The sequence below is a fragment of the Stegodyphus dumicola genome, chromosome 4, assembly GCF_044657685.1.
Source record: "Stegodyphus dumicola isolate Sdum_Otavi_A_Nest chromosome 4, ASM4465768v1".
Classification (NCBI taxonomy): Eukaryota; Metazoa; Arthropoda; class Arachnida; order Araneae; family Eresidae; genus Stegodyphus; species Stegodyphus dumicola.
Window position 1 is genome coordinate 183,660,790 of NC_140771.1, and position 17,222 is coordinate 183,678,011.

Below are 17,222 nucleotides of genomic sequence, written 5' to 3' on the forward strand. Positions count from 1 at the left end.
ATCCCAATTAAAGAACGTGCTTTATTTCATTGTTAAGAGAAATGTACAATTAACGCATCACAGTTTTAAAACTTAGATTCAAAGGTTTCTAAGGCTGTGACCGCTTGATTATACATAGTGTTTTTTAATGACTGTCTAAACACAGGGTTAGGCAAAAAGAAACAGATATATTCAAAGTTTTACAGAAGAAAGAGTTTAACAGTACGGGCGAAAGTTTTACTTATTAGAAGAATAGGTATTGAAGTTTACATAGCTGAGTTATAAATAATCTTTGTCTGCCCATTTTGTAGCACCATAGATATCAGTGTTTTGCCTAATACATCTCGGCATGTCCATATCAAATAGCACCAAATACTGTGATGTGTAGTTTCATCCAAATGTCATGTGTAGTCAAATTCAAGACAGCAAACTCTACCTTTAATGTATCCATACAAGTAGCACCCTGTGTTAAATCCTGACTTCTCTGAGGCCAACTGTTTCAAAATATTCTAAGATCTATAAATCGACATCAATCACTTTTAAAATGTAACTTTTAATATGTACACTATTTACAGTTCATAGATCAAACATGGTGGTTCAGTTGACAAATAAATCTATATGCTTTCATAATCGAAAATCGAAATCAAATAGGAACCGAAGTGTTCCTAATCAAATAGTGTGCGAACCATCAGACATCCATCTATCGAGCTGCCGGTGGAGAGTCTATGGAAATTCAGAAGGCACGTCGCGTCGCGTTAACACGCAACGCTAGCGCCATCTATCAATTAATCAAAATAATTTCCACACCAACGAACAATGTGCCGTTCTATTGATAGGCCAGTCTTTCACTAAGGCGGATTTTCATCCATATGGCTCTCCAAAACGACGTTGTATATCAGAAACACAATTTGGCTTTGCATGTTAAAGTCCACAAACAGCTTTTGGGGAAGAGGAATCGATTAATGCAATATCACTTGACTCATCTCAAGAGCGTTCATTTTACAAGTATATTGTAATCAAGGAAAACTAACGAAAGAAGGAGATTCTTAAACTTAAAAAAATCCTTTATGAAAACAAAATTTGCCTAAATTAGAGGAGCACTTTTCGATTTATACGCATTTATGCTGCCCATTTCTTTTTCGCTAGCGCTATGCCTCATAAAAACTAGTCTTGGAACCAACGTTAGAGTTTATGAAGGGGGTCAAATCAGACAAGCATCAAGGATTGCGATGGTTTTGGTCAATAACACATTTTAATAAAAATATGTGTACTGAAGTTAATGTTTTTAAATGGAGTTCCAAAAATAGTTTCCTATCTCAGAAAATGTCGTTAAAAAGTGTTGCATAACTAAAATTTCACCATGAAAATTGTACGATTGAAATCACCTCGTTATAATAAAATGAAATAGTAAAGACGTAGTTTCATAGCAGTTACATAAAGATTGATTTATATTAAATCAAAACAGCCTGAATTTGGAGTGTCTATAAAGGGAAAATTCAAACGCATGTTTTTACACCTATACTTTCTTACATAATACATATCTTTTAAAAGGTTTCATTTGAAAACTTACAAAAGAAATTGTTTTTGGTAGTCTTTCCATATGCTCCTACTAAAATTTATTCAATGACACTTCGGAAATTTCATTCATCTTTAGAACCGAGTTTGTTTATTTTTACTAGTTCGACTCTTAAAACTATTTTGTTACTAAAATTTGTTCTTCAATTAGGGTTAAAAAATGAGTGAATTTGCTGAAATTAAAATGATTGAATTTGCTGTAATCTGAAAAGTGTAAGTTATTTAACAGAAAAATGGTCGATAAAGTCAATCAAGATTTCCTTAGCATAAATTCTGAATTAGCTTTGAAACAAACTGTGAACCTAATTTTGAAATTCATAGTCACAACTGATAACACTATAGGTATTTAATTTAGAGCGAAGAACAAAATTAATAAATTAAAATAAATAAAAGTCAATATAAAAGAATAAGAAAATTCAGTTTTACTAAAGATTATGCTGAAATGAGAAATTTTAATTTAAATAGTGGCACACATTTTATTATATTATTTACATAAGTAAACTACGGAAAGGATATAAAAGACATTTAAACAGTTAAAAACAGAATTCTAAAAACGTAAACTAGAAAAGAAAGAGTAAAAAATACAAATATTTAAATAATTTAGGGCGGCATGACAGCGAGAAAATACAAACATTTCGTATGGAATAGTAAAATACGTAAAATTATCAATATTTTGGGAATGATTGATTAAATTAACAAATTTTATTTATTTACAAGTGCCTGGCTTTTGGAATTCAACTCCATTAGCCTTTCTCGGTAAGAGAAGCCACCTGGGTAAAAACTGCGAAAATAGGGGGCCCAGAGACACAGAGAGAACACAATGAAGAATTCTTGAACAGTACGTTAATCAGATGATAGTTAGGGTAATTACTACTTTAAAAGATAGACTGATGTCAAGCTGTAATCTGGGGAGAATCTAGACAGTATATTATTGATAGAAGATAAATTCGTACATTTCGTGTAAATTTTATCCAAAAAGCTTGTTAAATTCCTTGGTTATTAGTTTCGTAACAGAATGAAAGGTCATTAAATTTCTGGGCTTCTGGAGTACAGTAGTTCTTTTCTTTGTCTGGAAATCTTCAATCTCCTTTTCTCACACTCCACGATGAGCCGTACTCATTATAATCTCATAGAATTAGCAAAGGCATTCAGAAGATTTCAGCACTCACACATTTGTGAGTTTTCATATTTTTGTTTCGAATCGCAAGTTCTGTTGGTGACAAGTATCTAAAAGTCAAATCTAGTCCGAGAAGTTGACAGTTTTAGAGATGGAGTATTTCCTACAGTTAAACAGATGTAAGACCCCCTTGACTTTCACCATCAAAATTAGTGGCGTTATCACATACTACTTTGTAAGAAGAAAACTGTTGAATACATTACAGTACCAATGCCCTTGTTCTGCACTGAACTATCAGTGTAATTGTAAATCCATTGATCTTCGAGAAAATGGCTTTGAATATTTTCCTGGGCAATTGCCCGCTTTGACCTTCTTAACTATTAAAAAAACTATTATCAAGATTTATTTGAATGTAGTTGGAACTAGCAACTTCTTCTTGCGGCTGACGTACAACAAAAACATTTTTGTCAGTAAATCAAAATAAGCCCTAACCCGAGACAGTTCTGCATCCGCAACGCGGATAAGCATTTCTGTTGCTCATATAGTATAGTCTAATTTCTCATCAGGTGTCTTGGTTTTATTTTAAATCATTTTCCAATTTACTGCTTCATCTAATTGCGTTGTGGGTTCTTCTTCAGTTTCTGAATACACAGGCTTTTATTTTCGGCTGTTTTGATTTTACTTCCATCGTTTGGAAACTACGGAAAATCGTCTTTAGAAAACCTTGAAAATGTTTTTTTAGTTCCAGAATACAAAGCGTATATTTTCAGATTTGGGCAAAATTTTTTATAAACCGGGCAATTTTAATGAGAACTTACATGATCGCCTTGACAAAAAACGCAGACAGGCATTTTTTTTAAAGTTTACAAGTAGAATTTCTGCGAGTTTTCGCGCACTTTTCTTTGTTACTGCAAAAGTGCTGAATATGCCCAAAAGGCTGGCATGTACAGCAGTGTCGGGAGTTTCCTTGGAGAGAAGTTTTTTATTCTGACTTTAAAGGGGAAAAGTTGTTAATATGGAATGTTTTTAATCTTCGTTTGTCTTATTTAATTCAATGAAGAAAATCGGCTGTGGTTCTTGTATTTCATTTTTCGTGCAGGCAATCTGCGTCACTCTCAATACAGGAAAATTTCTTCGGATGAAATCATTTTTGATTTCTTCTTTAGAAACTGAGATTGGAAGTCTCTTAATTACAGTTTTAACTGCCTTCCCCTTTTTTAGTTTATAGGTGTAAAAACGTTAAACGTTCTGTTATCAGTATTGTTCCCAGAGTATACGAAGAGGGCTGCTTTCTTCGTATTAACTTCAAATTCTTCTGATTTATCTTTACTCAGCAATTTTCCTTGTTTATAACAATCTGTGAGATTTTTTTTCTTAGTCTTTCCTTAATCATAAGTATTTAATTTATTGAAACGGTTTCTTTGGCTTATTGGCTCATCGTTTTCAGGAGTTTCTGCGAGTTTCCGCGAGGAAAAGCATTCGATTCCTTGGAGTCGTCATTGTTACGTGTATTGTTCTGTCAAATGATTTGAATTTTGATGTTTTAGGGGATTATATTCTACAAGAAAACACTGAAACGGTCAAGTAAAGCTAAATTATCTAAACCTTTGATTAGCTGATTCGCTTGGATCCATTCTGTAGAATAAACACAATAAAAATAGTGGTATGTTTAGTAATGCATGTATTAGAAAAATAATTGCTAAACGTTTTGAATCACTTCATAAATTCACACAAAAACTACAGAAAATGCCAAAAGAATCATAAAAATCAATAATTTTCAAAATTCTCTGTACATACCATAGAAGGTAAAGTACACAACTACAGCAGCAAAGAAACCGCCAAGATGTTGGCCCAGAACGTAATGTGGTACTTTCCTCCACGGAAATTTACCCACAGTAGCAAATGCAACCGTTACTCCGGGATGAATATGGCCTCCTAAAAAGAAATTGTTCGAAACTTAATTTAATTTTGCTTTCAGTGAATTTGTCAAATGAAACAGAAGCATTAATTCTAGTTTTTAAATTAAATTAAACAGAGGTTTCCTGCTATGCATTTTCTTCAAAAGATGTTCCCGCGGTCATTTAAGATGGTTCGAGTATTGGCCTAGGCACAGTGCCTATTTGTGGACCCTAACGGTACTTTTTTTTTTCTTTTCTTTTTTTTTTTTTTTTTCTTTTTTCTTTTCTTTTCTTTTTTTTATATAAAGAACGCTTAATGAGGAATTAAGAGATGCTATGCGCTGCTAGTTCTGAGGCCAGATCTCGCAGGCTAAACAGTGATCTTGCCTGCAAGACCTGAATTTGGGCTTCAGTTCCAGGTCTGGTTATTTCCCGAGTCCCAGCATCAATGAAAATGTCGCATTTTACAGTTGGTAAATACATAACTGCGCTTATTTTTGTTTTTCCTTACAAGCGTTTCTTCATTGTTCAATTAAAGAACATCGAAAATCGAATATCGTTGAAATGAATAACAGTGCACTTAGCGAAAGGTAAACAAAATACACGAAATGATACATTTTTAGACGGTGATATAGACGTTGCATGGAAACGTGGATACAAGATATATTTTTCTGGAATGAAAGATTGTTGTTAGCCTCGCATAGATAATTTTTATTTTATAAAGTATATTTTGTTGAATAATAACACGATAAGGGAATATGCGCACAGATTTCGAATATTCAAAGTGTTGTATATGGCAATAATAAGCGGAGCGTCAATATGGCGTCAAAAACACAGATGCAAGCAAGAGAAGAGATGCGTAGAATACAATATGAATGCTCGTGAAGTTATGGCTCCACTTTATTTCTATTGGTTAATTAAGATTTTGGTTCTCACATAATATCACTTTTAGCTGAAAGACGTTTTGCGTTATGTAAGTACATACGACATAAACATTGTCTAAGAATAATATGACGAGGATTATTTTTTAAATGACGTAGTTCTGTGAGATTTATTAGATGCACGCTACTACCTTTACGCTAGGAAAGAAAAATAGTCTAATTAAAAAGGGAAACTAAGAAATCATTACGTATTAAAGTTAGAAGTTTTTCTTAAATTAAACTGTCTTTAAATATCTGCACAATCTCTTAGAATTTATAAAAGCTTATCTTGAATAGGCATATCAGTGACTAATGAGGTTATCACATCTAATGACACGTGAAGTTAGGAGAAACTTTTCAAAGAAATTAGCTTCTTCTTCTCCTACCAATAGAGGGTTTCCATCCGACACATGTTTTACTGGAACTGATGTCTCGGGTAACTATGCAAGACATTTTACAATTGGGATGAAAATATTTCAGTTAAAGTTGTGTCTCACGTAGCATTTTCCCAAAGAACTGATTTTCGCGTAAGTCAACCAAACAGATATTCCGAAAACTAATATTCTCAGAAATGTTTCTTTCGACAAGTTGTTGAAAGTAAGTAGTAGGTGTGATATCAGTTTAAGATGGACCACGAAGAATTAAGAGGGGCATCGGCTTAAGACAACGAAAGACTGGTAGTTCATTCCTAACTGCTTCATCATAATTAAGATACAATAACACGCCGAGCAAAATTAAAAGTCAAACAACAAAAGTCAGCGTCCAGTCTCTCTTATCTTATCTCGTTCATTTGCGCTTTTGCAGCTGAGGTTTGGTAAAACCGTCGAAAATAGTCCTGTGAAAATTAAAAAATAAGCTGATTTTTGTTGTTTGACTTCTAAGTTAATGCGCCGTCATGGTTAAGTAAGCTGAATTCGTAATGTTCCAATGTTTGCACTTGTAAATGAAAGTCAGTGTTCTTAAGAAAGCTCACAACGAACCTGTTTTATCTATTGCAAGTGAATGTTTAATCCGATACCGTAGTAATCTGTTCTAACTAATATTTAAGTAAGAAATGTGAAGAAAACGATCGAAATAGAGAATTTTGGAAATATGATTTCAAGTTTTAAATGACAAGGATCAAAGCACTGAATTCTCAAAGAGTAGGGAACCTCTTATTTGGAAATAAGTTGTTTGAAGAATGCAAAAGTATTTTTTCGTTTCGATGGTACAACTGTTTTCCCAATGTTATAAATACATTTCAGTTACTGATTTCTTACGCTTACTTTCATCAAAAATGCCAAGCATGCCTTTGCAGGAAATGTTGAAGCAGTTTATTTATTTTGTGCTCGAGATGAAGCATTTTTCACGCAATTTAAAGAAAAATATTCGGAAGCTGATATTTTAGAAGAAAACTAGAAAGCTCGGAAATCTCACATGATACTGCATATTTGGAGAAAGTAAACGTTTCAGGCAGAACGACAAAATATTATTTATGCAGAGCTTTATACGTGCTTTATCTAAAAGATGCTTGCTACCCCATTTTGTGTGACATCTTTAAAATTTCAAATTAGGTATGAAGAGGGGAAAATTTATTGTCAAACAACAATCCAGCGTCAATCAAGTATATTTGCGTTTTGCCAGAAATGAAAGCAAGTACTATGGTATAAGAAAATTATTTTTACCTGCGTTATAGATTCGATAGTGTTCCTTACAAATCACAGATGTGATTAATATTAGTTAATGCCACTGGGACAAACCACAAAAGATTTTTTTCACTTGTTATAAACATAATTTTATAAGGTATTTTCTCCTTTCTTACAGCGTGACTTTGTAATGTACTGGATGGAACGTCCGGCTAGCAATCGAAAATTCCAATGTTCAAATTCAGGCCACAGCACTTCATATTTTTCGCTTCTCTGGATTAAAAAAGAACAAAAAACAAATTCCCCCAAAAAGAAGTCTTATGACTGTACAAGTGGCACCTGATTTGGCAACTGGATTTATTTATCCCCACTGGCGACACTGGCGACTGGTAATTGGATCTCTTCCTTCCCAGTCATATAGGGAGAGTATATAAGGTATTTTGTTCCTTTTTACCACGTGCCTTCGGTTTCTAACCTGGATAACTAAATAGTACCGCTCGGCTAGCAACTGGGAGGTCCAGTATATGAATCTCGGCGAGGACACTGCTCATTTTTCATGTATTCTCCTTTTTATTAAACTAACGAGTCTACAGATTTACAAAAACATTGTGTAATGCAGTAACTTTTCGATTAACCGAAAGTATATTAATCGGCTTTCCAATTAACTGGCCCTTATTATAAATTAATTTCACATACTGCTTAATGCTAAAAAATTGCTCTCATAAGCCTTCAAGGTAAAACAAACCTTTTGACAGAAAGTATTTTGCAGAGATGTAATGGATACACGTATGAAGAGAATTTAGAACATTATGTCTGGAAAAGCTCATACGTATAATAGGTTTCTACTACAAGATAATGTGTTATCAAGCAATTCGATTCGAGCACTTTTTAACAAAGAAAAGTCTCCTAATTTTCAAGATATCGCGTATTCTCCAGATTGGGCATTTTTGGACTACTTCATCACACCTGTGTAAAATCTCATATCTGTTCGAGAGATTCCATAAAATAAATAATATTATAATAAAAATAAACAATATTCTCTAGACCTAAACAGCATTCTAAATGTTCTACAAAGGTATCAAGCTGCTATATAAACATGGCCACCATTGCATAGACTTACAAGATTTGTATGTTGAAGGCTAGGGAAAAGGAATGTTGCTTTCTTTATCTTTCGATTTCGAACGAACTTGGTCTCAAACCATAGTAGACGCATTTTATATGTATGACAAAGAAATGAGTAATTAAACAAAATACAGTGAAGAGTGAATATTTGGAACACATTTATATTAAAAATATGTCAATAATTGAAAAGTTATTCGTTCACAATCAATATCCTACACTTGCATACCCAGAGTGTACCCAAGTGATTGATAAGTAATGGAGAACGAGGGATTTACACTATATCCACAAAAGTCCTTACTCGGCTTTTATTTTCCAAACCATTGGTACTAGACATATACTTCCAGATATAAAAATATTTTAAACGATGCAAAAACACTTGTTTTAGGATTTTTTACATTTAAAGAAGTCAGTTCTGAAAAATTACAAAATCTAGCTTTTTATAATCCCTATACTTACGAAAATTTTGTACTTATTATAAAAAATAAAACACAAGTAGTTTGTCTTCTGTGCGACAAAAACTGACCGTGAAATTTGGGGTGCTACTTTGGTAGATGGTTGCACGGATTTTGGCGATTTGTTTTGGCGAGCAATACGACTTATGGTAAACCCATTGCTAGACATGTTATTTATGGTAGCCTATAATTTATTGTCATTTTATTTAAAAAATACTGCGTTTTATTATACATAATTTCCGCGTTTTAAATATTATTTATGGCTTCTAAATATTAAAAATAAATATAATTTTGCATTTTTATTTGAAATAAAAATTTCATTGTTTATGATATTTTATGAAATTTTATGTTGTGGATGATGTAATGAATGACATCACATTACTTTAAAAGTAATTGATTTTAATATCTATAAATTTATCTAATGTTTTAAACACTATTTATGACTGTTAAATATTAAAATACAATTAGTTTTGCATTTTTTTAAAAATGACTTTATTATGTATGATTATGTAAATAATTTTAATTCTATTCGTGATGTAATCAGCTCTCTGATTGCTTACTGAATTTTTGTGCATTACCGCGCCATTTTAAAATTTTATTATTCATCTCTTCGAATTCCTTAGATCACATTTAAAAATTTTTTTCATTGATATCTAAATTATGATTCCGATTTTTTTGCAGTACTTATCAATATACAATAGGTTAAATAGTAAAAAAAAAATGTAAGCACATATTTTGTTTTACTTTATAATTGTATACTTCAATTTATATTTAAAAAAAATAATACACTCTTTTCAAAAATTGCCGAGATATTTATTGCCACATATGTTCTAATGTTAAATAATTATATGTTAAAAAACGTTTTCTAAAAGATTTGAATTTAAGTAATATTTTAATTCTTTTAAACGTTGGTATGATGTTTTTACTTCGATATTCAATTTAAGTAATATTTTAATCCAATTAAACGTTGACGCAATGTTTTTATAGCGGTGTTTTTATTCTATTTTTACTTCCTTGTACGAAGTGAAAAGGAAGTATTGTAAACGCGGAAAGTTTCAGGCAACATATTTCAACGAAAATATCCATTTTGACCACTTTCGAATGCAATTTAACGATGTTTTTGCGTGATATCTGTACGTAAGGACAGAATAAAAGACTCGTTTCCTCCAAAAAAAAATTATAAAACTACTTTAAAATTAATTCTGAAACGAATTTTTCGTTGCGTCTGTACGAACGTATGTACGTACGCATCTCGCATAACTCAAAAACGAGTAGCCTCAGAACGTTGAAATTTTGTATATAGGACTGCTATAATATGTAGATGTACACCTCATATTTTGGTTGCAATCGGCCGCATCAAACGTATATAAACATATTTATATATATATCCACTCTGTTACCAGGCTCAGTGATCTCAGTTTCTTTACTCTTATATGTTTTTAAATTGTACATTTTTTGCTTTAAAAATGATTGAATTATGTTGTTTTTATCTTCCGGTTAAGGTTTTTATGCCTTTAGTAAACCTGTATGCAATATTTCTAGAATTATCAACAATTTTAAAGTTGTTTAAGTGCCGCTAAGCCTTTTTTTTTATGGCGGCCATTGATTGTTTACATTTGAAACAGCAGACTAGTGGATTTGTTGCCAATCTAGAGAAACTTAGCTTCACAACAATAAAGATAACGCCTTCATTTATTATTGCGAATTAAATCATGCTTAATCCTATCTGGAATTTTTTCGAGGAAATAAGTGTTTAAGATTTACTTCGTAATTTTTAATATAGATATTTTGAGTTTTTTTGTATTTTTGCCTTCTCGCGAAGTGAGAACTGAATTAATTGAATGAGAAATACTGAATCGTCTGAGAAAAACTGTTTCTTTTTTGTTTTGTTTGCTTAATTTCTTTTATACATCATTCTAGCTTTATTATAGTAGTTGAATAGAACATGTGGCAACGATTAGAGAATTCTATTCTCTAAATGATATAAATTTTGTGCATTATGAGTTATAATATGAACGAAATATAACTGTTAAGTGAATCTAGCGCCAGAGTGTCGCTATGGTAAACAAATACTAGTGAATTTTAAATTTTAAAGAAAAAAAAGAGTGAATTTTAAAGAATGCATTTATTCTATTGTGGTTTATGCGCTGTCGGTGAAGTAGATTTAATTGAATCCAATATGTTTAAATGAAATGCAAGAAAAAATGCGTATAATTTAATATTCCGTACAAGGAATGTGGTGTACACATCAGATTTTTTTGCTGTACGAAAGTAATAACTTAACCTTACTTTAGTATTTTATACTCATAGTAAATGTATTTATTTACATTAGCCTGCGATCTTAAAAAACGATATTTTCAACAAAAAATTAATTCATTATTTTTAACGATATTAATTTTTTTAAAGTTTCGAATACTTTACTATGCGTAAAGTACGTAAAAACAGCGTTGTTCAAGATGGCTGACGATTGTAAAAACCGCGCCAACAATTGCGCCAACGTAAATCGTCAAAAATCCGTGCTACCGTCTACCAAAGTAGCACCAAATTTGGCATTTAAATTCGGCATAATTTTCGGAGGCCTTGCACGAATTGCGGAGCAAATGATGAGCTCCATGAAACGTAACTAAAAATAAAATATCAATTTAGAAAACGATTTCTTGATTGATTGAAAAGAAAGATTGAGTGATGATTGAAGTTGAATACAGAGTTTTCTGAAAGATTAGGTGGTGTTGTTGAAAAGTGATTGTTGTATTAAGTTGATTCTTGAAAGTGATTATTTAAAGTGATTGTTGTTATTGAAAGATTAAGTGATGAGCATTATAATACAGTATTCTGAGAAGTATTAATGGATATAAAGTATTTACAAAATGGAGATTTACTTAGAGAATTCGCGTTCTAAAAAACACCAGCAGGCGAATTTATAATATCATTCTCAGTAATTAAAAATGAAAAATATTTATACTAATACTAAATTTTATGCGATTATTAGATTTTTAGGTTTTGGAAACTTAAAAATTACATACGTAAAACTCTTTCAGCGTACTCAATGTAACTAAGTCATAAATTAAAGACACTAGGAAATCAAATTTAATGATAGAAAATAATATCGTTGCATGGCATTTAAAGAAAATATAATCAACTTCGAAGTACTGTTATTTATTAACCGATTGTTCAATGCAAACTGATAGTGACGTCAGAAATAGCAAATTTTGGAAGTAAATGTCTTGGTGAATTATTTTTGTAAGGAGTATAACATATTTTTAAGTTTAAGTGTAGAGACCGGAGTGATGTATAAAATGTAGATTTTGAAATTTTCATAAACTGACTTCTTTAAATGTAAAAATGCCAAAACATGAATCTTTGCATCATTTAAAACATGTTTGTATGTTTGTATTTTGTAGCTGAAGGTAATGGAGACCAACGGTTGCGAAAATAAAGGCCGAGTAAAGAATTTTATGGAAATGGTGTATAATGTGCAACATCAGAAAAATAAATGCCTTTTTAAATCACATGTTTTTGCATTTTCAGGAAATGAAATCTAAGAACTGGACTAAATTAATATTCCCTCCATCCCAAAGAAAATGTTCTAAGCTTGTTCAAAATAAGTTTTTTTTTGGGCAAATTAATGCCTTAGAACACTACTTCACTAGCATTGTGTCATTAAATATATTCTAAACATTGATTGCGTAGTATTACTGCAGTAGTGAAAACATAATTTTCCCATTTGGATTGCTGCTTCTAGCATTTCGAGGCACTTCAAAAAGGCTTGTTCGAAACAACTGTACTTAAAAATAATCATGGCTTAGTGTACATATATATATATATATATATATACTATTATAAGAAAAGTTGTGAGAACAATACAAAAAAGACCAATTTTGGTCAAAATTGTTTTGCGCAATGTGCTGCGAAATTAAGGAAATGAGAAAATAAATTGTAGTAAGCTCGCCAAAAAGTTACCAATAGCTGTGGCTCCAAAAAAAATCCAACATAAGCATATTCAGTAGTTATGAACAGTGTGAAAAGGAAAAAATTATATATATATATATATATATATATTTTAATCAGGGAATCAGATATACTACAACAAATATATGTTTTATTTAAGAATATTACTACGTGCAATTCAAATTTCTGAAGAAAAAAATCAAGTTCTATAGCTTTAAATCTTTAAATCTTAAATACATACTGAAAAATAAATAAATTAATGAATTAGATAATTAAAATTTAAAAAAAATTACATAACATTACGCCCAATGGGGCGTTTAACATATTGTGTATTAGCTTTATTTATTAAATATCATATTCTTCGCACATAAAGCATAAAATTCAATTAAACAGCAGTATCACAGTAATTTTAAAATGAGCATATCTTTAGAATTTCCGATACACAGTCTGGCGCGCTGGAGATAAAAATGTTTTTTTTTTTTTTTTTCGTACAGTGTTGCCATTGCTCGCTTTGAAATCGTTGAGTTTCTTTATCAAAAATTCTTTAAAGTGTTACAAAATATGAAATCGATAATAAAACAAATTCCAAATTCCTAATTTGGGGTTCCAGATGCCCAAATTCGGTGGAGGCTTACGTTATTCAAACTTTTATGGCACTATATACCAATGTTTTATCGCAGTGCGAGAAACATATATATATTTATGCAGATTCCTCATTTTTTAAATTCTTTAAATATAAAACAGGGAGATAATGTTTGGTGGCAACAGTTTAAAAAGTGATTAGCCGTTTATAGTGAATCAACTCAAAATGACAAAACAAAAGTAATAGCCCTTTTGGGAAAACGCCCTTTGTGCTAAAAATGTTTAAAATAAAATTCCGAAAGAGATAAAGGTAAAAAATGTAAATCCTTAAACATAAAAAAGGTAACATCTAGGAGAAAGATTTAATATACAAGAGAAAAAAATTTTATTAATAAAGAAATAAGTTGAAAAAATTAAATGCAAGCGAATGCAAGTTGAAAAAAAATTGAATGAATATGTTTAAAAGTCAGTCAAGAACACTAAATGCATGCATAATAATATTAAATATCAATGCATATGTCCGAAAAATGTTATAAAGGAAAATCTTAGATGTTTAAATATTTGTATGAAAAATCAAACCAATTAAAATCATTAAGTGTTCCTAAAAAATTAACGAGAAACTCGATTCAGAATATGAAATATATACAAAACGAAATTGAATCATTCCTATAAATCATTTAAAATTATAATACAAAAACTCTAATGAATATATCATTCTGAAGCATTTAATGAATATGGGAAAAAATTAAGCACTGAAATTGAACACTATAGCACACACGTTAGGAAGCATAAACTCTCAGATATCAAAGTTTACATGCAAGGAAAAAGATCATATTAGAAAAGTAATTTTAATTAAGAAACATAAATACATCCAAGACAAAATCGTTAACATCAAATTTAAATCAGTCAATTAAAATACATATAATTAAAATAATTAAATAAATGAATAGGAAATTAAAAAATAAAAATAAAAATCATTAATGCAAAGTTTAAATCAATTAAGTAGACTTATAGAATAAATGTTTATGTTAAAATGCGATAACAATAACTCTTCACATTATCGATAAGTTATCTTTGCTCTTAATGCTGGTAACGTAATGATAAAGATTCGTCGTATTTTACGTATTTCTCTAGGGTATCAATCAATCAAGCAGCTATTTATCTTTCTTCCTCTGTTTAAATCACTACAGCCACAGCATGCCGAAACTAAACGCATACGGATTTCTTAGTTGTTTGCAAAACTCCTCTTTGAGACGCAAGCAATAGGAAAACGAAAAGTGTTTCTCGTATTATCTGAAATACAGGTGATTTCCTGTTCTTAAAAAATTAAAGGTATTCTGAACATCTTAGGAAAGTCCATTGATGCACGTTTTTTTAAGTCCAAAGGATTCACTCAATGGGATTTACGTTTTAACAGAAGCATTTAAATTCTTATTAAGACCTTCATTATATCTTCTTTGTATTTCTACTTTTGCTCACAAGCTTACACGATGTTAAAACTTCGTTTTATTATTAAGCAGACAGTAGGAAAATGCACGCAGGCTAAATATGACCAGAATGTAATTCTCGTAATGCTTTTGCTGTATATACCGCATAAATTTTGCCGTTGTTTGTTTTAGAAAATGGAATCACAAAGAATATTGTTAAACAAAATTAATTTCATGTTCTTTCATTTTATATATTACTCTTCATTGTGCGTCAAAGTCACTTGAAATCAGGTAAATCCTTTCTAATAAAATTTGGAATACAATTAAGCATTAACCCTCTAAGGAAGATTTTAATTATGGCAAAAATCATTAGTAAATATTAAAATTAATTTATATAGCTTAAATTACCTCCAAATTTTATTTTGTTTTAGCGAATTATCGATGCTGTGCACTTCAACTGTTTTTCATGGAGCTTGATTTATCCCTCCCTAAATCAGTTTCAGCTAAAGTACTTGTTAATATAATGTATATAATTTTTAGAAACTTAACATTTTCAATTTTTTGAAACTTAAAATTATTAATTAAGTTATGCTCCGTTAAAGGAAAGCCCAGTGCAAAGTTCTACATCCACTAATTCGTCACAAAAATTAACCTTCATTTGAAATCAGCGCAAATCGTTATCCAAGGAATTATGTTATACAATCACTAGTTCTGCCGTACAGCCAGGATAATCATCTATGGCTTACGATAAATGCAACTATACTCATCAATACATATCACATATCTATCATTCTACTAGCGAAAAAAACTCGACGTTTTAAATTTCGTGAGTGCGTGATTACTTACTTGTGGCAGCTTGAGACTGACTCATCCAATGACACCACAGATAATCTTCTATACATTTCTTAAATGAATACTAAACAGCTAATTTTTGGAATGTGAAACCGACAAAATAGTTATTTCAATTATTCGTTCTCTAGACGTTCTCTAGATATCTAACGGCCAAATCTCACTAGCTGATACAGACTCTAGACAGATTAATAAAATATTCCCCAATTTATGGAAGCACTTCAGCTACGCGAGGCTGCAAAGGCTCATTGATTGTTGGGTAACAAATATTACTATATTTGGTAATAATGTTACTACTGAATTTGGTAATAATGTTACTGATGTTGGGTAATAAATGTTACTACTGAAGTTAATGACACTCGGTTGTTTACATTCATCATAGTCTGCATTCTTCTGAAGGACGAATAAATAGAAAGGACTGAAAATACTTAATTTAAAAATATCTGCTTATTTAAATAAAATTTTACAAACTGTTATACATTATACATCTATACTTTTATACAAAACATTTAAATTATTATTTTTTAACTCTGCTGATTTTAATTTATAGTGCCTTTTTTAACGAACGCAATTTTTTCTTAATTCCTCATGCACAAATCTGTTCTACTTTAAGAAACTTCTTTTGAATGAGTTTTAGTTTAGATGAATTTTTTTTATAATTTTCACATTGAAAGACTTTCTTCAAAACTAACATTTCTTTAAGAAATTTTTAAACGGCGTGTATTTTATTAATCCAGCATATTCATAATTGATAATCCACTTCATAGAACTTCTCATTTCCAGTTCACATTTCGTTGCCATGGGATGCATTAAGAATACTAGATTCACGCATATATTGTTTACATGTGAGTTCCAAACTGAATCTGGCATCTTCATTCCCTTTGAAACAACTGTACATTAATGATTCTTGAAAGACTCGCAGTGCAGATCGATAGCGCGGAATCTAAGATTCTGGTTCAATTTCTTTCAACGTAGTGGTAGTGTCAGTTGTTATCAGGGAAACAGTCAAATGGAACAATAAAATTACAAGGAACTTGGCTCGGTTTCCTTCCTCTCTCTGAATGAGATTCATATTGGAATTAAGAGAAATAATTGCATGCTACCAAGGCGTGAAAAGGATTATAATGTGAATCGGTAAAGGATTATATGAGTAAAAGATTTGCTTTTACCATAGGACATTAATTATGGTACTTACACATGCTAGATATGTAAGGAATTAAAATGCTTCCAAAGGTATAGCATTGTGATATGAAATTTGATAGAGCTATCGTATATAACTTAAGAATTTAATTAATACTTTATTACTTATTTAATCCTCTCGAGTTGCTTCATAACCACGGAGTTACTCCACGGAACCAAGTTGCAGAAAGTAGTCAAATTCTTTAATTATTTACCACACTTTATTTCCGTTTATGTGAATAAATGTTGACTTGAATTTCCTCCTAACAGAGATCATGGATCTTATAAGAAATAGACCAACCCAAATGGCTTTTCTCCCTCTTCTGACGCATTCCCGGCTGTCACCTTGATCACATCCGGAGGAGTAGGGACGACTTGCAGAAACTTACAATGGTTGGCTATTGCAGTGGGTATAATTGTCAAGAAAAAGTTGGTTGTAAATTAGAATTTCTACATATTTTTATTTTTGAAACTGAAATCAGTTAAAAAAATTAGCATATTTATCAAGCATAATTAACGTTCCAAATAATTATAAAGCTATTGCATGCT

General features: G+C 30.9%; 1 protein-coding gene across 1 annotated transcript in view; it reads right to left on the bottom strand.

Moving 5' to 3' along the window:
• The window catches only part of LOC118186515 (aquaporin-9-like), a 118,197-nt gene that overhangs the window by 36,299 nt on the left and 64,676 nt on the right, over positions 1–17,222 (bottom strand). The window contains exon 3 of the mRNA XM_035356624.2: positions 4,469–4,606. Within this exon, the coding sequence (XP_035212515.1) occupies positions 4,469–4,606 (138 nt within the window). The remainder of the gene's footprint in view (positions 1–4,468; positions 4,607–17,222) is intronic.